The sequence below is a fragment of the Vigna radiata genome, chromosome 7 (assembly GCF_000741045.1).
Source record: "Vigna radiata var. radiata cultivar VC1973A chromosome 7, Vradiata_ver6, whole genome shotgun sequence".
Classification (NCBI taxonomy): domain Eukaryota; kingdom Viridiplantae; phylum Streptophyta; class Magnoliopsida; order Fabales; family Fabaceae; genus Vigna; species Vigna radiata.
Window position 1 is genome coordinate 35,990,962 of NC_028357.1, and position 21,081 is coordinate 36,012,042.

The 21,081-nt window shown below is 28.6% G+C and overlaps 1 protein-coding gene across 3 annotated transcripts; it reads right to left on the minus strand.

The window, feature by feature from the left end:
* Positions 1-517: 517 nt before the first annotated feature.
* Positions 518-4,459, minus strand: LOC106766861 (U-box domain-containing protein 8). Of its 3 annotated transcripts, none has more exons than XR_002668670.1 (2): positions 3,016-4,459; positions 518-997 (listed from the first exon to the last, which is right to left on the minus strand). XR_002668670.1 is itself a non-coding variant. In XM_014651634.2 (1 exon), the coding sequence occupies exon 1, from the start codon at positions 4,202-4,204 to the stop codon at positions 3,098-3,100; it is 1,107 nt and encodes a 368-aa protein (XP_014507120.1). In that variant the 5' UTR covers positions 4,205-4,459; the 3' UTR covers positions 2,815-3,097. The 3 variants fall into 3 exon arrangements, 1 of the variants encoding a protein (XP_014507120.1); XR_002668671.1 differs by lacking the exon at positions 518-997 and adding an exon at positions 1,670-1,870; XM_014651634.2 differs by lacking the exon at positions 518-997 and having other exon boundaries at positions 2,815-4,459.
* Between the last annotated feature and the right edge of the window lie 16,622 nt (positions 4,460-21,081).

Genomic DNA, 21,081 nt, shown 5'->3' on the forward strand with positions numbered 1-21,081 from the left:
CCATATATATATATATATATATATATATATATATAAATAAGTGTGATAGAAGAAATACTATAGTAACTGTATATGGAAACGTACACTCTAACTAAAGTTAAGAGCTAAATTATAATTTTCTAATCCTGGAAGCATCTGAGATGTGACGCGATAATGTAAAAAAGGAAGAAAATTCTACGCACGCGGATAAAACCCTACACCACACAGTTAACGTATCCGGCTAGCTATCACCTAGATTCGTGAGCTACGCTACGCATTGATTATTGTAATGTAAAGCCCAATGGATTAAGGGTTTTATAATAATCATTGCAACCATGATCCGATGCTACCTGCTACATGCTATAATATTAGTTTGTATTAAAATGTTTTTATGTTCTTAATCCCAAACATACCTAGGTCTGTTTAAGACAACTCTTTTAATATAAGAATGTTAACTTCTCCTGCAGGGAATCGTTATGAAAAAGAAAACCCAGAAGCAAACAATCAAAAGAGGTATATGAAAAGAATCAAGATGTGTAGAAAGGTACCAAATGCCAGAAAAAGTGTGCTGACCAAACCAATATTAGGACAAATGAATGGTTTTTCATAGTGTAATACACACTACAAGAGTAAAAACTAGTTTAAAGTGAATCAAAAATAAATTCGCACAGAATCGTATACCCTGTAACAAACCAAATTACCTGCCAAATACCATCATTGGAAACACAAAATTGCTTTGCCATCCACACTACAAAACCGAACAAAGTAGCAACTTGCCCGGTGTTATCTGCTGAAGTTTAACCACTTGGCAGCCTCCTTTAACAGGTGGAGAAGCGTGCATAGGTATTTATGTGCAGGGAAATCAGAAAACTTTATGATGCAATTTTCCATTAAATCAGCCCAACCAAACTTTAGAGCCAGATGGGATGCATATTGGAAATCACTATGAATTCAAAACACAAGGAAAATACTGCAAAGGATATACCCTCAGCGCATCCTCAGTCTTCAATTAGTATTTCTGAAATTTTTAACAATATCACAACCGATAGAGAATTAACACATAATTAGAGCCAACAGAAGTCTTTCCGCAAGACATGGACTAAAATTTTGATATTAAAACTTATATTAACAACATGGCATGGGTACAAACCACTGAAACCCGTGTCACTGTACTCAATTGGCGAAAAAATAGTTGCAGTACTAATATATTGCAGAAAGTTTTTTTTTTTTTCTTTTGTAAGGCTGCAATAAGTTGTGCAAGGACCAACTATTCATAACTCTTCCCTTACTCCAAGACAACGCATTTTTTAATGGATGAAAGCAATTTTATTGCATGGGTGAAGTTCTCAACGCTACATGCCAACCACAATTCAAAATACTTAAATATTAATAAAGCAACACTACTGATCACATGATACAGGGCCCTAACCCAATTTGTCAACATATCTTGTTAAGAATTTAGCAAAATGCAGAAAATTTTTCGGACTAACCCATCAGTCCCCTCCCATTTCAAGTAGCTATCCTCATCTTGAGAGTAAATAAAAATAAAATGTTCCAAAAAAAGTCACAACCCTATAGTAGGTCACACCAATTAATAAAATTTAAAAAAAAATGGACAAAAAAAAGAGAGGATGAGAGAGGGGTAGAAGCAGTGGATCCCTAATTACCTGTCTCAAGAGCAAAATCCATTTAGAAGAGAATGAAGTTGTCAGAAAATTGAAGTAAAATGACAACCAGTGGTATAGAACTATTAAACATAAACCACTAGTTTTATACTTTCACAGCCAGTGTATTTGACGGCTAACAATGTTTTCCTGTGACCTTTTATGTTCATATCCATATGATATTAGTAGTGACGTCTTTCGAACTTTAGTATTTTGTTTGTTGCCATCTGAAAAATTCTTAGTAAGAACTGTCACGGATAAACTGAACATTTACTTGCATACATCATGATAAAATAAACACATCTTCCCAAATTGGCAGGCCAACATCGTCATTTGTTGTTGAACACAAACATTAAGAATATTAAGAACAAGGCACTAACTATTAAGAATATTAAGAATAAAGCACTAAAAACATCAGATGGATTTCTAAAATGTCATTTGTTAGGAATTTATTTCATACATGTACATATTCATATGCAAAAATAATTCAAAGTCCAGAAATAGTCATTTGATGAAATAAAATGAAGGACATAAAACTGAATGAACAAACTGTACATGCCAGTCACAATTCAAGAGAACAACAATATATTTTACTTGCAATTGATATAGTAGGAATGACTGGTTGCTGAACACATCAGTCCCCGTTAAAATATATCTCACAAGTAAAAAAATGCTGATTTCCTATTAACATAAACAATAGCATTCTGGTCAAAATCAACCATCCAAAGCAATTATGGCTCAATGAAAACCATGTCTCATAAGTCTTGACAAATCTGACTTCAATTCTAGCCTGACAGGTTTTGTTTTCTAAACTTTTTGAAACGCACATTTTTGTTTGATTCGCAAATTATACTTATGGAAGAAATTAAAATTTTAGTTTGAAAATTAACTTGTTTTGTTGGAGAGGAAAGCACTGAAGAAATAAAAATCTTGAAACAGAACATTCCAAAATCATATCCTGAATTCAAGCTTCATTTCAATCACATTTTTTTCTTTCGTTCAAACGATTCATGAGTTACACTAAAATTTCAAATTCACAGCAACAGAACTACTACTTACATACGAAGGAAAGACTACATAAAAAACAATTTGTAAGTTAAAATCAAGATGTTAAGAATTAACCCAGTAAAATTACGAAGAAGCCAGAAGAAATGCTCTAACTATGAAACACTACAGTTCAAAGGGTTTAACTTTCCCATTCAGAACAACCAAACTAACACCAGAGAGCTAGCCCATCATCATCATTATTCAATATACAACAACATACAAAAGAACCCTATCACATTCAAAAAAAAAAAATGATCTTCTTTCCATTTTGTACAGAGGACCCACCCAACATGGCAGAACCAATAAACAAAAAACAACAACTCACCTCCACTGAGGAGAGACAAACAAATCTTTCTTCCCATCAAAACTGATACTTCATACATCCCAGTTCCATTCATTTTCTATAATCACTCCACCCGATCGTGGTTGCTGTTGTTGCTACGGAGAGCCCGAATCAAATTACACGCATTCCTCCTTACCTTCTCATTATCATCTTCCACGAACACAAAAGAAGCTTCCAGAACACCTTCTTCAAGAGCTAACAGCACCATTTCCTGGCTATACAAGCAAAGTGAAGTAAGTGCGAAAAGCGCATACTGAATCCCCCTGGAGCTGCCGTTCCTCAAAACGCGAGCTAGAATCTGAACACAACCGTTATAACCTTCCATTTCCTCCCTCCCTTCCTTACACTTCGCCAGAACGCCAATTACCTCAACGCACCGTTCCAATCCAATTTCTACGTTCCGCAACAGAATCGGCACAGCGCCGCAACTCACGGCTCTTCTCCGGTTATCCGGAAAGGAGCAGAGCGCGTAAAGCGCGGTGGCGGCCTCCTTTCTCTCCCTCCCTTTTCCGTCACGGAGTATCGCCACGAGCGCCGCGATCGCCGCCGGGAAAGCGCCGATGGTGGCCTTGTTGACCTCGACGACGGAGAGGCTGGTGACGATGGTGGCCGCGACGGCGCGGCAGTCAGGCGGCGCGTTGAGGAGAACGGCGACGAGGCGCGCGACGACGCCCTCGGCGACGAGGCCAACCTTAGAGTCGTCGTCGAGGGTGAGGTTGAGCAGAAGCGGGAGCGCCTTCTCCTGGAGAGCAGGGTCGACGACGGCGGCGAGGACGGCAGGGACAGCAGCTGAGTCAGCAAGGTGGCGGCGGAAGGCGGAGTCACGCTTGGAGAGGCGCGTGAGGTGGCGGAGGGAATCGATTTTGGAATCGGAGGAAGAAGAGGGAGAAGTGAGGGTGGAAATTAGGGTTTGAGGTTGGGAAATGGTTTGGTGAAGAGGGGGTAGGAGGGTATAGTTGGAGATTAAGCTTCGGAGCGCGTGGTTGGGAATAAGGGAAGGTTGGTCGGGGAGGGGCAACTTGGTAATTGGACATGTTCTGTAGCCTGCGTCTAGCCAACGTTGGATTGAGGAACGGTCGAAGGTGTGACCGGAAGAGAGGATTACAGGGTCCGACATTATTTCTAGGGAAATTGGACACTTGAAGTGGTCGGGAAGATGATGAGTCGCCATTTCTTCGGTCAAATTACTATTACTACCCTTCAATGATGAATGGATGAAAGTGAAGTTCTAGTGTGTGTGGGTGAGCGAGTGAGTGAGTGAGTGAGCGAGTGACAGAAAGAGAGAGAAACACAGAGAGGGTTTTTGAGGTTTTTGAGGCCTCTATTCACTTTCCTTTCCTTCCGCCATTGATCCCTTTTAGCTTCATCACAGGTATTTTTGGGACGAGAATACCCTCCGTTAAACACGGTAATCTCCACCAAGTGATTTTGGATTGCTTTTTCATACTTCTAAATAATTTATTCATCTTATTATTTTATATTTATTGAAAGAAGAAAAAAAAGTCATATCAACTTCAGTATTTTATTTTATAATTTCGTAACACATGTATTAAATATTTTGTATTCTACTGAAATATTTTGACTGTGAAAGAGAATTTACACACACAAACCATTATTATAATTATCTCATTTCAGATACATAAATTTAAACTAAAAGTTAAACATACTCTATTTTGTTTTTTTGTTATACTCTTTAGACTAAAAGTTAGCATACTCTATATATGAAAAACAGATATAAAATATGCTATTTAAATAATAAAACATAACGCCATCTTATTTATTCATTTTACTTTTGTGAATCTCATTCTATTCTATTCTATTAATATAAAATATCATTTTTAGTGGGTAATCCTAAATGCAATATAAATAGAATATATATTACTAAATATTTTATTTTAACGTATTAAATTAATTGTATATTTTCTATTTTCAAATTCTTATCACATTCTTGACCACTCCATGTCCAATCTCATTCAAAAGAAAAGCAAAATTCAAACCTCGCTTACGTTTTCAGTTTTTGGATTTGTTATCATTGCTTCGAAAAATCAATATTAAAAAATATTCAAATTTGTGATTTAATTAAAATTTAATGATAGTAAAAGGAATTTTAACACTTTTATCCAATTATAGGTTCTGTGAAATTAAGATATTATTTTTTTAGTAATTACTTTATTATATTTATTTTTATATTATAAATTGAATCGTGTGAAGAATGTTCAAAGAATGCTAGAAAGCTTAAAAATGTTTCATAGTTTTGAATGTTGACCGTTAAAGTTGGTATAAAGGTTTATTTAATATTTTTTTTTTGTTTATGTTTGCATGTGTGAAGTATTTTAAATATTCTTAGTTTTATTAAGTTTTAATTGAGGATTTGAGAATGAGTTTAATTTGTTTTTGTGAAAAGGTGAGACAGTGGTTAATAGGTTTTTCTATTAAATTTTTATGTGTGTTGATCCTTTAAAATTATTTTGATTTACATGACAATTTTTTAATATATTTTTTTTTTATTTTTATTAGAGATTTCATCAGTGTAATAAATAAATCTTTTCATGTTATGTAATAAATAGAGTTGATAAAACTAAATATCTTCTTAGATAGAGCTCAAAAGTGGATAAGACTCCATTCCTTAAGTGAATTTGAAGAAGAGTAATTGAGTGGATTTGAGAGAATTTGAAGGTAATTTTTTTTTTTATTTGAGTGAATTTGAGGTAAACGAGAGTGAATTTAGGAGTAAAGTTTGTGAGAAATAGTGTAAGATTTAATTTATGTGACAGATTAAAAATATTTACTTCCAAATCCACTTTCACTTATCTCTAAATTTATTCAAATAAACAACAAAAAAATTTATCTTCAAATCTTCTCAAATTCTCTCAATTACTCTCTTCCAAATCCACTCAAGTGAACAAGACGTGTGATTCAATAAATGATATGTTTGATATCCTCTTTAGGATTTAGAGTTTATTGAGGTTGATATCTTTTAGTGTGCTTGTAATTACTTTGTTGTTTTGTATAAACTCTTTTGTTGACAGTAGAACCATTTTTTTCATGAGAAAAAAAGTTGAGACTGGATGTAAAATAAGTGGTTATCTAAAGTGGTATAATTTATGTGTGTTCTTCATTCTTCAGTAACATAATTTATTACTCTTTCAATTCTTGTATCGTTTAAAATTCGGAAAATGATATTTTAACACCATTTTTTGACACTATTTTGACACTGCACACGTGTAAAAATGTGATTGGACGATTTCAAATTAAAAAAGTTGAGACAGGGGTATATTTGGAAGAGAAAAACTAAAGTTTGTTTTTTTTTAATTTGAAATTGTCCAACCACATTTTGACACGTGTGCATTGTCAAAATGGTGTAAAAAAAATGTGTTAAAATATCATTTTCCTTAAAATTCAATGTGCATTTTGACTTTTGTAATTTGAAAAATATTTAAAGAAAGAAGTTTTGTTTGATTTTATTTTAATGGTGTTGTGTGGTTGATGTTTTGTTTTATGACATGAAATTGTTAGTTTTGGAGTTTAGTTTGACATAGTGTGTCGAGGGAAAAAAGAATGGAGGGAATGATTAGGTTGGGATGTATAGGGATCACTAGTGAAAAAAATGCTTAATAACACTTGGCGTAGTAATAGAAGAAGCGGTGGTAGTGTCAAAATAAAGTGTAACATTATAACGACGGTTTTAAGGGAGAACCAATGTTATATATTCAAAACATAATGATTTCTTGTAAGACCATATTTATATAATTGTTGACCGATAAATAAGGACAGTGTTAAGTGAGGTATTTGTCATTATTTTTTTTTCTAAGGTTATAAGATTAACCTTTTCACTTGCTCACATATGCATAGTGTCTTATGACCAAAATGGTCGTTATAAACTATTTCATTATTTTTTTTTTCTTTTCTAATTAATTTTTTTTAAGGATAAACACTTTCAATGATAGTTAAAAAAAACTGTCATTGTTTTTTAATCACTTTTAACAATCGTTAAAAGTGATTGTCGTTGTTTTTAAAAATGGTTATGACTATAACCATCATATATATGCATTTTGTTTTTTTAATGGGTTTATAATGATGATTATAACCAAAACCATCATTGTAAACTATTTCATTAATTTTTTCTTTTTTGATTAATTCTTTTACGACGGTGTTAACACGGTTGTTATTTAACACTTTCAATGATAGTTAAATATAATTGTCGATGTTTTTTAACCACTTTTAACAATCATTAAAAGTAATCATCATTGTTTATGTAACACTTCTAACGACAACTAGTTCAACAATGATTAATAATTGTAGTGGAAAGCTATTTTTAACCGTCGTGGATTTGTCTTTTTATAATAGTGAAGGCCTGAGTTGTTTCATGTATAAATATTCAATTTAATCCTTAAAAGATTGTAGTGCTGGTTGATAAGTCACAGTCTAAGAAAATGAAGACAAATTCAATAAGAGGTGATGAATTAATTTATTATGGGTTCATTCTAAAGCTTTGTTAAGGATGAGACTTTGGAAGTAAAAAGAGCTCTTGGATAAAGTCAAGTTTATGGGCATTCATCTTCAATCCTCTTAAAAGAAAATTGGATCCTACAACAACAAAAAGCTTATAATGATCAAAAGAATGTAGATAGGTCATTGATGGTGAAACTAATGTTTGTATAAGTGTTATATTTGAGCATGGGAAAGAGGAGTTGTTCGATATAATAGGGGCTTTAAGTCTTTCAGTCATTCTTTGAGAAGATTTCCAAAAGTCTTAATACGACTTTTAGTTCCTATTTTTGTCGACTTTGTTTAATGTGGGACTTGACTTTTTCGAGTATATAATATGGTGCCAATTTTCATAATTTATGTTCAATTTGATCCTATTTTATGACATCGTCTAAATCATTAACAATAAATTGTACACGTGGGCAATGTTTGAACAAGGTGTTTATTTTTTGCATATATGGTTTGTCTAACGTAGTGTACATGTTGTCACCCATACCAGGGTTTCAAACTTCCACTTTCCCTTTCTTTCCTCTCACCTTCCATATATCATTTTCCTTTAATTCATACCTTTTATTTTCGCTTTCTTTCTATAATTTGGGTTTGCAACTTGAATTTAGTAGAATTGGAATGATCAATTTGGGTTATTTTGTTTTGAAAATAGATATAATGAATGTATGTTCTGCTGTTGGTTTTTGGTTGTTTGGGTGGAATGTTTGATTTTGCTTTTTATTATGTGGGAAATGGAAGGAAGCATGGGAGTTGCATCTTGGTTTATGATTCTATGTTGTTTATCGAGTAACGATTTAGGGATTTAATGTTGCTTTATTTAGGAATTTATGGCTTATTGCTTATGTCTTTCCTCCTTGGTATTTGTGGTGGCTCGCAGTGGATTCTGATCTGGGCATTTAGGTGTTTCATTGTGGCCCATCTTAAGCGTTGTGCGGTGGAGGTGCGTGGTGGATGACGGTGGTGACTAGGATCTTTTATGTTGGGAGGTTGAAGATGATGTTGTGACAACATGAAAACTGTGTTGGATGGGTCACGTATGACGAAAACGAACACCTCATTCAAATATTGCTTACGTGTACAATTTTTCATTAATGATTTAGATAATATCATGAAAAAAGATTATATTAAACATAAATTATGAAAATTAAAACAACATTAGATACTCGAGAAAATCAAATCTCTTATTAAACAAAGTCAACGGAAATAGAAATAAAAAATTATATTAAGTATTTTAAAAATGATAAAAAGATCTATATATTTGAAAATAAATCATTCAATTAGAAGCTACTGGGTAGTGATTCCTAGTTACTAGACATGTTTCACTATGAAACTATTAATGTAGAATTCTATTAAAAATCCATCTAATAGAATATCTTAAAAGTAAGGCGACACATTATTTAACAACTCATTTACATGAAACATGTATTTAAAAACATATCAACCAGGATCATAACTTTTCAAGGATAAAAATATTTAAGAATTTCAAAACTAGTTTTGAGGCATTAAAGAACATCCAACTATAGTTCAGTAACTTTTTTGTAAATAAAAAAGTATCAAGTACAAAATAGTTAATTAATTATAATTTAGTTCATTTGGTTAAATTTATTTTGTTGGCATTTGAAAAATAAAATATACTTTGAAACTTATGCGTAATGAAAAAAATATAAGTTTAGAATGTGTCTTTAATCTTATAAGCAAAAGTTATAAATATTGTAATACATTACATTGACATTGCTTTTATATAACTATTATTGTCCAATATTAAAAACTTGGAATGATAATCAATTTATATGCAATTTAAGTGATCACATGATATGAAGCTAAAAAACACTGAATTATCAATTAAAGTAAATTATTATGTTACTAAAATGATATAAAATAGAGAAAAATATCCACTCTCTTATATATATTTACTCATTTGTGACTAATTATAATAAAAAATTAACTTTCCCAACAATTATATTATTAATAACCTTATAATCTATTGTAAATGAAACCGTTAATGTCTGGATATGATTTATAAGAAATAATATTTGGTGAGTTATAAAAAATAAGTAAAAAAAGCATTGGTGACTAAGTTTAAAGAATATGGTAAGAGAATAATATATTAGTAAGTTTAATCATTTATACTAGGAATTGGTATTTATTTTGTCATCCTAAGATTTTGTACAAAATGAATAATTATTTGTTTTGTATCCAAAGTAACATGAGACATCAAATTTTATTCTATTTGTTAGTCATATTAATGCTTTAAATGTGTTAGAATTGTTCATGATTTCTTGTTAAAATCATTTTATGAAAGTCTTGTTACATTTCATCAACGCCAACTTCTCCTCCAATTATTTTTGGATAATTCTCTTTCACAATTTCTAGTGTCTAGATAAGTATGATATTATCTCATTTGTGATATTAAATAATACAAATGTGTATCAATAATTATTTTCTTAAATTTAATTATTATGATACACCTTATGAATACTTATTTATGGATCATTATAAGTATCAACATATTTGGCAAGAATTCGTATAGAATTTATTTTTATTAAGTATTCTAAGCAAAATTCAGTAATCTATTTTATAATGTATCTTTTAACAATAAAAGTTTCTGAACAATTTTTCACACATCTTTTCAAAATATTTATATATATCTCAACTATATACTTCAATGTCTTCATCATATAACAATCTTAAATTTTCAATACTAAAATAAACATTTGTATCAATTTATGGTTATCTTGAACTAGAAATTAACATAAGGAACATCGTGTTCTAATTCGACAAATGATTATCAATAAATTAAGTTTTAATTCGTCAAATAGTTACATGTAATACTTTAATAAGGGTATGAAAAAATAACTAACTACAAATATGTCCAATATAAAAGATTCTAATTAAAAGTATGAATATTAATGAATTAAATCCTTATTTTATTTAGTTTTATAATTTTTTGTTATTATAAATTCATTGAGTGATATAATTAGAGTCAATCACTACATTTAAGATATTATCCGTATTTAAGCTTAGAGCTCTATCACAATTTTATCCTTAAAAGGTGTCTTAGAGGATTAAAGGAGAAAGATATTTGGATTGTCCTTGATTTCGACTTCTAAACGATATGGAATTATTAGATTTATCATAACATAAGCCCATCAGTCAAGATCTAAGGGGAATGAGAATTCATCTTCCATTAGGAATGAGGGTTCATCTTTGGAACCTCTTTTTTGTCCTCATAGATGGTGATAATTTTCTAATTTCACGTTTGTTAAGTGACGTCGTTAGAGTCGGTCACCACATCCAAGGTATTGTTCTTTTAAATTCTGAAATTTCGTCATACTTTTGTCCTTAAAAGACGTTAAAGATAATTTAAATACATCTTTCTCCTTTAACTTTCTAAGACACTTTCTAATAACAAAATTGTAACGAAATTCCAAACTTTAAAACAAATAATCCTAATAATTGATATTGTAATATGTAATACTACACCTATAATTGGAGTGATACTAACCTATACTAATTAAAAAAAATGGTAGACGAATATAATTAAAAGAAGAAAATCTAATCCTAACCTATATTAATTTGGAGAGGTACTAATTAACCTCAAGAAAGAATACACTCGAAGATAACACTAGCGTGAAGATATGATGTGAGGATATAATAGCAACAAAATTTCAATGGAAGAAGATACTGCAAGCGCAATAAAATTAATATATCATCAGTGATGTAGAAAAAAATATAGAAAAAGAAATAATCATTTGCATGAAAAAAAAAAGTATTGAGAATAAATATAGATACGATAACATTTATACGAAATAATTCTTTAAAAATTATTATAATAACTTGAACCTCCTAAATTGATGTGGTCAAGTTTCTTAAACCCAAGCTTGTTATAGAGTTTGAATATTTGATATTGTTTAACATTTTCTTCTTAATAAAAGAATTCATATTTAGTCTCAAATGATTTTTTTTTCTCTCTCCAACCCTTAAAACTTTAGATGAGATGGATTTGTCAAAAAATAAAAAAACAATAGTTTATTTATTTTAATTTTTTAATTATAATATTTACAGGAATAACTGAAATGTCGAAAAAAAATATTTATATGATTTATTACGCATTTAAAGTGAAATCACCATGGGAGAAGTCAGTTTTCTTGCCATTTCATTGTAAGGTAGGAAGTAGATATATTCTGGTTAGTTTAAAAAAATATATTTTCTTCTTTTTATTTTGTTAAATAAAAAGTAAAATTAATATTTTAATCCCATATTGTTCTGTTCTTGTACGTCACTTTTTGTGAAATAAATAATGGTGAGTATTTGGATTTGACATGAGAGTTTAAGAGTAAGAGAAGGGCATTTTAGGAATTTGAAAGTGATGACGTGGTATCATGTTTTCAACGTTGTATGGTTGTGTCGGTTACTCTACCGGAAACAAGAGGGAAAGAGATCGAATAGCGTTTGTTTTCAAAGGGACCAAACTGTGTGTCGCATTCTCTTATTTGACGGCTCACTAGAAACCCTCCGCACTCATAAATTGACACGTAACCCTTCTCTTTATGAATACTACCAAAACAAAACAATGCACACATTTTTTACATTGTACCTCTTCTATAAAATAAAATACTCACTAAATTATTTTCACGTTTTATGTATTTAGTTATTACTGTGAGAAGATGCATTAGACATCTTATATTCACTAAATATATCTTCAAATTATAATATATAAATAAATATAAATTTTACTTTATAAATTAATTGTATTAAATTTAAAATCTACTTTTCAAATTGTACCATTAAATATCACTAGTCAAATTATTTGATGAAAATTGGTATTAAATTATTACATTAAATATTAAAAAAATGTATTATAAAGTTTATATATATATATATATATATATATATATATATATATATACACTTTTATGAATAATCCACTTTTATGAATATTAGAAAAGAGAGTTAAAAGTTGATAAAAAGAAAACGTATACATTTTTTAGTAGACTCTAAAGGTTATAGAATATAAAACCAAACAATTGCGTTCTTCATTTATAAAAAAATCACCATTAACATAAAAATCTTTTAATTTCTTTTTAGATTTACTAGACATTCATCTTCTTTTTTCCTGACATTGCAAGTTAGGAGATAACTAAAAGTAGGTCTAACAACTAAAGAGGACTTGGATCCATTTAAGATTTCTTATTCATTTTGGATTTCAAGTTCTCATTTCTATTTGTGCTTGCATGTGATCCATATTAGTAGCACATATGATGAATTGAGAAAGAAAAAAAGAATATTAGATAGTTTGAGTTTATCGTATATATTGTATATGTTTTTTAGGTTTTATTTTTGAGAATTTCTTAACACTCTTTAGTCATTATCTTTATTATCTTTCATTAATATTAGATTTCTTGGAAAGTAAAAGATTTTTAAGCAACGGAAGTAAACTATTTTCAAAATTCTTATTTAGGTTTTAGGTGCTGATTTGATTTTCTGTAGGGTAAAGTTTCAGTGTGTATGAAGTTGTTGAATTACTTGGGTTGTGTGGGATGATTTGATATTGGAGAAGTTGTTATGCTTTTTTAAACTAAAACGATTTGGTTTCAACTTTGGTTGCTATAATGTTTCGAGAATTGTAATAGTTTTGAATACTAAATTATAATAGTTTGTTGAGTTCTTACATGTGGATTGATAATATGATATTAATTATTTAATTTAACATATATAAGAATAAGATAGTATTTAGACATATATTTAAATTATATTAACAAGTTTATTTTAGTTACTCAAATCAATAATCTATTTAAATTATATTAACAAGTTTATTTTGGTTACTCAAATCAATAATCTATTATAAAACAGTCAATCAAATTTTACAATTTCAACAATACAATTATATTAATTATCAATCAAATCAAGTTAGTTTACTATCCAATTAAGAAATTAAACTGTTCATTCACATGATAAATTGGAATTTAAACAAAATAAAAATGATATGTTTCCATTATCTTTAGAAGATCAGCTTTTGACTCAAACCGCTCCTTAGAGTTTTATTCTTCACAAAATGATCTAACTATACAAACAAAATTCCAATTAGAAATCTAAATGTTTATAAACAAATAAAGATTCACTTTGAGTTATTTTGAATCACATGCATTGCACTACAAACCGCATACAATTCATAACATTTATTGACCTCAAAAAAGGGAAAAAAGTGAACTTACTATGTTATTGACTTTGATTGTAATATGTGTATTACTCTTCCCTAATCCTATGGTTTTTTAATGGACATAAAAACAAAAACACTATATAATAATACCATTACACAAAAAATTAATAACATTTAAAATATTTAAAAGCTATTAATAATACCATGTAAAATAGGGAAACTTTGCTCAAATGAAGTATTCTTGTTAGGGTGATATTATTTAGTATGAGAGAAAATCAATGTAGTCATGATGACCACTACTTAAGTGACAAAACTTATCATTTAAGTGACTATAACACTTGAACAATATTCTTCCTACATGAAAAAATTGATACAATTTATTTCTCTTATAAATGTGAAACAAACTTTTTGATAATGAGATTAATCGCTTGGGTGATACTTTCTCTCTTGATTAATAAACTTAAAAACAAAATATACATATATGACAAGAATTATCATTTCTACCAAAAGCATTTATCTTATTATTTCTAATTTATTGAATGGTTTTGAATGAGATATCCCAAATTAACATTTTGATCATGAGTTTCAAAATGCTAACTCAACACAATTAATATAAAATTTTGAAGTGTGATGTTATCAAATTTGTTGAATGATACTATGTTTTAAGTCAAATGGCACTTAATTAGGAATTGAAGAAAGGAAAAATTGTTTAAATAGACCATTGAATCAAATTGATAGCATAAAAGTATGAATCTTGTAATTGATATGATGTTAAGAGCAACTTTCGTACTGTCGAGTGCTCTTTGGCAGTGAGCTTCAGGGGCTCTTGTGCTAGGCTCCAATTAAGCATAGCTGAACGACTTCTAGATAATGAGTTATTGGGTTTCCTAGCATATGGTGTTGCCTAGATATCACTAGGTGCAACGAACTCTAGTGGATTGGGACGTTGGGCACTGTAGGGATTGTTGGGCGCTCATTGAACTGAAAGCTCCAATGGTCTTAGTGTTAGGCATTGGCTTGGTGACACTAGCTGATAGAGGGTTGGTGCTGGACCCTAGTTTTTGCGTTGAGCGTGGGTATGCTATGCTTTTGCTTCTCAAAATTGGAATTAATGATGCTTTATGCAAAGAATTCTCTTGTATGTATTCCAATGAATGAAAGTAATTCTAAGGAGAATTGCTTCATTTATGTATGCGTTAGTGTATGTATTAAGCAAAAGCATTAATTTTAAGTCATCCTGATTTTTCTATATATAAAGACTTAAGTTTAAGTGATGAGAGGTCAAGAAGGTTTCTATAACAAGATTTTGGTTTGTTTGAAATAAAATTAGTCTAACAATGCTGTAAAGAATAAGTCTTATCATAATATATGTGAGTAAAGTATAATTACAACATTTATTTAACTTAAATTCACTCTAGAAAATTTTATGACAAGTTATTCTTAAAATTGAGTTTAGACTCTGTCAATTACTTAACAAATTGTTTGTTTTTTTTTTATCAAATGAGAATTTATGTCTCATTTGTTAAAGTTTATTTTAATTATAGTCTTTATGTTATAATTTTAGAAAAATACATAAACTTATCTTTCTATCTTCTTTGTGGTTGGTTATTCATATGCTTGTGGAGGATTGTATATTTCTTTATTTATTTATAATGTTAAGTGTACTTGGTATTCTTTATGTAATTATGTGGTTGAATATCTTATATCTGATTAATCAGGACCTTACATTAATTAATAATTTATTTTACTGTAATGAATCTTAATAAAATGAAAATTTAACACATTAATTCATTTGCAATTTTATTTTTGTTTAATCCTTAACTCTAAAAAGTGATTTCCAGTAAAAAATTCATTAAAAACTAAAGGAGATCGATTAAGAAATTAATGAATATTTTTAAATAGTACATTTTTATGCTTGATTCCTAAATTAAGATACTGATTTGTTTTATAATTGTAACTATTAATTTATATTTAGAAGTAGTTTATTCCTTTTCATATTTAAAAAAAAAAAAGTACAATCAAAGCACAATAATTGCATTATTTTTTAAAATAATATTTCTTGTGGTAGATTCTTTATTTAACAACTTTTTTTAATTTATTACGGTAAAGACTAATCTAGCTAGTAATAGTACAACTTTTTTTTTTTTCCAATCTTCCTAATTAGTTAAGCCTAGAATACAAGTTTTCCTACTATATATATCAATATCAAATTTGTTAATTTAGATCCTGAATATTTTTTTATAAGTGTAACTAATTAGTTTTATATAACTTTTTTTCTCTAATTATATTTGAATTCCTGTAAAATGGAAATTTAAGAGTTTTAATTTTAGTCTTATAAAAAATAATTCCAAATAAGGCATAATATTATTGTGATGTTAAACCTAGGGAAGAAAAAGAAAAAGAAAGAGTAAAGAAGATTTATTGGTCGTGGCTGTGCGGGCCAGCAGTGACTGAGTGAGTGCGGTTGTTAATAGCTATAAAAAAAGTCCAAATTTGTGAGCCAATCGCGCTCCCACTCATGCTTCTCTCGCGCCCTTTTCAATCCCTTTCTGTTTTTCTTTTCATCATTGTTTGGATGGTAAAGATATTCATCATATTATAGTTCATAGGATTTAACAATTTTAAATGTATTAGAAAATATATATTTTTAAATTAAAAATTATAAAATGCATAGAAAATTAACTTTTTTTTTTAAATTATGTTCCAACTAAATAATAAAAACATTTTCTCTCATATTTCTTTTTCACTCAAATTTCTCTCATCCTCTTTCATTTGATAAACATGTGTACAGGCACTTAAATTCACTATAAATTTGTATTATAATTAAATTTATATTATGAATATTGTTTAAATCAGTTTTAATATTGTCATAATACACTTACTAGTAATAATATTACTAGAAGAATTGAATTTCTCAATGAAAATTTATTGAATGATGAAAATTCGATAATAATATATAATTATCGATAAGAATTATCGACAATTTTTTATATTTTATTTATTAATAAAAAGTTTTGTTGGTTAATGAGTTGAGTTATTATGGATCGATTATTCGTCAACAAATTCTAAGATTGTAATATTGCTTATCATTTAGGGCGATAATAATTAAGTGCGAGAATTAAATTGAAATTTTCAAATTTAAAGGAGACATTTTTTCATTCTTGAATTTGTGAGTAATGTTGGTATTCTCTTTTCTCGTCTTCCCAAAATCTTCAATTTTTCCAAAGTTCGCCTGAAATACTTCCTTCCTAATGTCTTAATTTCTCAAACTTTCGTTTCTCACTTGACATTGCCTTCAAAAACCTAATATAGAGTGAGTATTTAGGCATCTACATGTGCCATCATTGGTGTTGACCCCATTTTGAAATTAAATTATCCAACAACTGCACTACTTTGTCTCACTATCTCAATTGTTATTGGGAGACAAGTTTGGTTATTATATCTTCTTTTCGTAATTTGTAAAGCCGAGTTTTGTTCTTTTCTGTTAGAGGCTTTGGTAAGACAAGGGAAATGGAGTTCTGAGTCTTGTTCCTTTTCGCCCAAAGCTTTGGCACGTCAAGAAAATGGGAGATTTGTTTCACTTATAAGGCTTTGACTTTAATTGAGTATAGTGCTCTGTTGATGAGTTTTTTGTAAGCAGGCAAAGTTTTTACTTATAAGGCTTTTGGGAAGCAAGGGAGATGGGCTCTAGCTGAGATTCTTTGGTAAACAAGCAGGATGACTCGGACTGGACTACTTTGGTAAGAAAGTGGTGTGTCGATAGGTTATGAGCGAATAACATATTCTTTGGTATCACTTGGAGGTGATGTGGTTTCGTGTGATCTTATTCAGTATCATTTGGTGGTGATACGTTGTTGTGAGATACAAATGTGCTATGACTTCATGGATTGTACTGGATGATTTGAATAGTGCGCGTGAGTGCAATTATTGTATATTATCTTATATTGTTTTCCAGTTAGCTTACCTTTGTTTGCTTATGTTTGTGCGATGATTGTTAAGATATGTAAAATATTCTATTAACGGATTTTAAGCAATCAAATATTGTGCTAGTTATAATTTAGATATTATTATAATTTGTGCAGATTTGTGCATGTGTCATTCTTTTAATGGATGAAGAATTATAGGATCCTTGTATGTATATACATGATGCTCTACTCTTTGAAATAATATATCAGAATAATTCTTTAAACCTTTTTTTATAATGACCATATAACTCGTGTTGTTATAAGAAAGAGCAAATGATGTTATAAATGATGTTGGTGTTGTTTAGAGCAAAGAGATGCATGAAAAATTTTATGGAGGATTTTTGAAATATTTTTGAAACAATAATATAGTTTAACTTTGAAACTTTTGAATATTATATTATAAGTTATAATTGGATTAGTTGTTATTTTCACATGATTTTAATTGTGTTCACCATAGTGAAATAAAATTTTTAATTTTTTTGATTATTTCGTGATGGTATTAGAAATCGTTTTTTTCTTAAGTTAATTAATTACACATGACATCCTAAGGGTTGTTACACTATTAGCATATGTGATATGTTTAGTTTGTGAAAAAGCCTTTTAAGGGACTAGTTAGAATTTTCCTTACTTTCCTAAGCCTTTGGATCAATTCCTCATAGATGGAAACTAACTCATTTTACTTTTATTGAAAAAGTTTTGAGAATACATGTTAATTTGGATATGAACACTAGTATAAATCTATATGGATGTATTTATGAAAGATTGAATTCATCTGTGTTAGAAGTCTCATGTTAACTAGAGATAAAGTCAATTTACAAAAATATATGAGATGGAAATCATCTTATAAATTGATTTTTATAAAGTTGAATTAAGTTTAAAACTCATTTCTTAACATAATATTAGNNTATATATATATATATATATATATATATATATATATATATATATATGTGTGTGTGTGTGTAAATCTTACTTTACAAGTCGATTTTATAAGATTGAAATAGACTTAAAATCATTTTTCACAAATATGAAATTAAAAATAGTACTATAATATTTGATCGTAGAATAAAATATATATTATTTAGAAAAAAAAATTATATTTAACTTGTAAAGATATAGGTGAAAAATTGATGAACATATAGATAATTATTTAAATTTTTTAAAATTATATTAAATTGAATTTTTATAAATTGAACTAGTTGAGATGACAAAATATATATTAAATTGAATTATTTTGATGTTATATCGAATTACATTTAATTATAAGTTTAATCATTCATTATTAAAATTCATAATTTTTTTTATCTTAATCCAGTTTCTATTTTTAAAAAATTAAAACAATTACATCCTCCCTTTAAGTCTAGATTAACATTGTTAGAAGAAATTTTAACGTAATTTTTTCAAAATTTTTAAATATCTTTTTTTTTTAATTTTTTAAAAATAAAAAGATGTATCACATGTCAAATATATATGTATTTTCTTAGGAAAATGATATTTTAACACCATTTTGACACTATACACGTGTCAAAATGTCAAAATGTGGTTGGACGATTTCTTTTCCAAATATACCCCTGTCTCAACTTTTTTTAATTTAAAATCGTTCAATCACATTTTGACACGTGTGCAATGCCAAAATGGTGTCAAAAAATGGTGTTAAAATATCATTTTCCTTAAAAAATATATGTACTTTAATTCCACGCTGATGGTTTAAATATGATTAATTGTCTTTATATATTTATTTATTTTTATTTTCACAAATAAATAATTGTTCTCACTCGTAAGAGCCATCTTATATTATAATATATAATATAATCATATGAAGTGATTTGTTTATTTTTATTGAAAAGATAAGACGGTGGTTTAATGAAAATATTAAATATTTGTCATATATAAGTTTTTTCATCATGTAATATAGTTATGTAGTGAATGAGCGAGGAATAATGAAAGAAGTGATAAAGTAGTATTTTTTGTTTTTTAATATAACTATTCACATTTAACGGTTAAAATGAGAGAAAATAAATGAAAGATTTCAATGAATGATAAAATGAAGGGTTTCATTGTTTGAAATTTGAATGGATAAGAATAACTCTACAATCTGGGCCTCAAAAATAAAGTTTGAAAAAGACTAAAATTGCGTTGTGTTTGGGTAAAGAAGAAAAGGGATGTGCTGTGGGGTTTCAGTTTCTGTTTGTAATAAGAGGACACAAACGTGACGCATCAGAACTGACACGTGCATGGTTGTTGGAGCAGTTTATACGGACATTACATGCTTCTAAATTATGATATCATAAATAATAAATAATTATATTCACACAAACATAACAAATTATGTTTACATTTTCTAAAATTATATATAATGTTGTCTTAAATAATAAAATGTAACTAACTTATACACAATTACATTTATTTATACAACTATTTTTTTTTATATTATAGAAAATTATGAGATTTTAGAGGTATCATTAACATATTAAAAAAATTAAATACTTATTATTTAATTAAAATTATAATAAAAATGTAGTTTGAATTCGAGTTTTCTATATTTTCTTAAACTTGACTCTCTTACTTAGGATAAAAAGTACACCGCGAGATATAATAAATGTTAAATTAAAATTATCAAATTGGTATAAAAAAATATTATATTACTATAAACTATAATAGTTATATACTCTATTTGTGATATTTATCCACAAAAAGAGGTCCTAGATTCTATTACTTAACCTATTACTCTATAGTTAGGTTATGGATAATTATGTATAGTCTAGTGTCAAAATTTTAGGGTATAATTTGAATATGTGGTCCCGTTTTTTAGTTATAGTTTTCATTTTCTTTTTCCCCTTTTTCGGAAAGGAGGCCTTTTAAAGGATACACTTTTTGTTAGGATTAAAATAATATTCTAGGTTGTTGGTATTGTTTCCAGTTATGAGAAGTTATGTTGTTTTACATAAGATGTGACTCATGAATGCATGTAATTATTTTTTAGTATTAGAGTTTTTGAAAATTATATATTAAATTCTAAATTATGAAAATGTGTTACAAAAAAGAAAGAATGAAATATTGTATTTCTTATTCAATGATAAGTAGAGAGTACAATTGTTATATATAATTGTTTAGAACAAGGAATATGAGTATAAAAATATATGAACATAAATGCATAGATATGAATAGAGAATAAAATAATTCCAATATCCTCTCAAGCTGCAGCATATATATCCATAATGTGCAGCTTGAACAACAAAGATTGAAATTGTGTTGGATGCAAAGCTTTAGTAGGAATGCCAACGGCACAACCACCAGGTACCAAATTTACCAGTGTCTTGATTAGGAAAGAATAAGTCAAAGAAAAAGAAGAATTCAAGAACACAAGATTAAGTAAGAGAAGATTCAAGAAGAAGAAGAAAATTCAAGAATAAGAAGATTCACTAA

Coding starts and splice junctions, on each gene's coding strand:
- LOC106766861 (XM_014651634.2), bottom strand. CDS start 4,204: ATGGCGACTCATCATCTTCCCGACCACTTCAAGTGTCCAATTTCCCTA.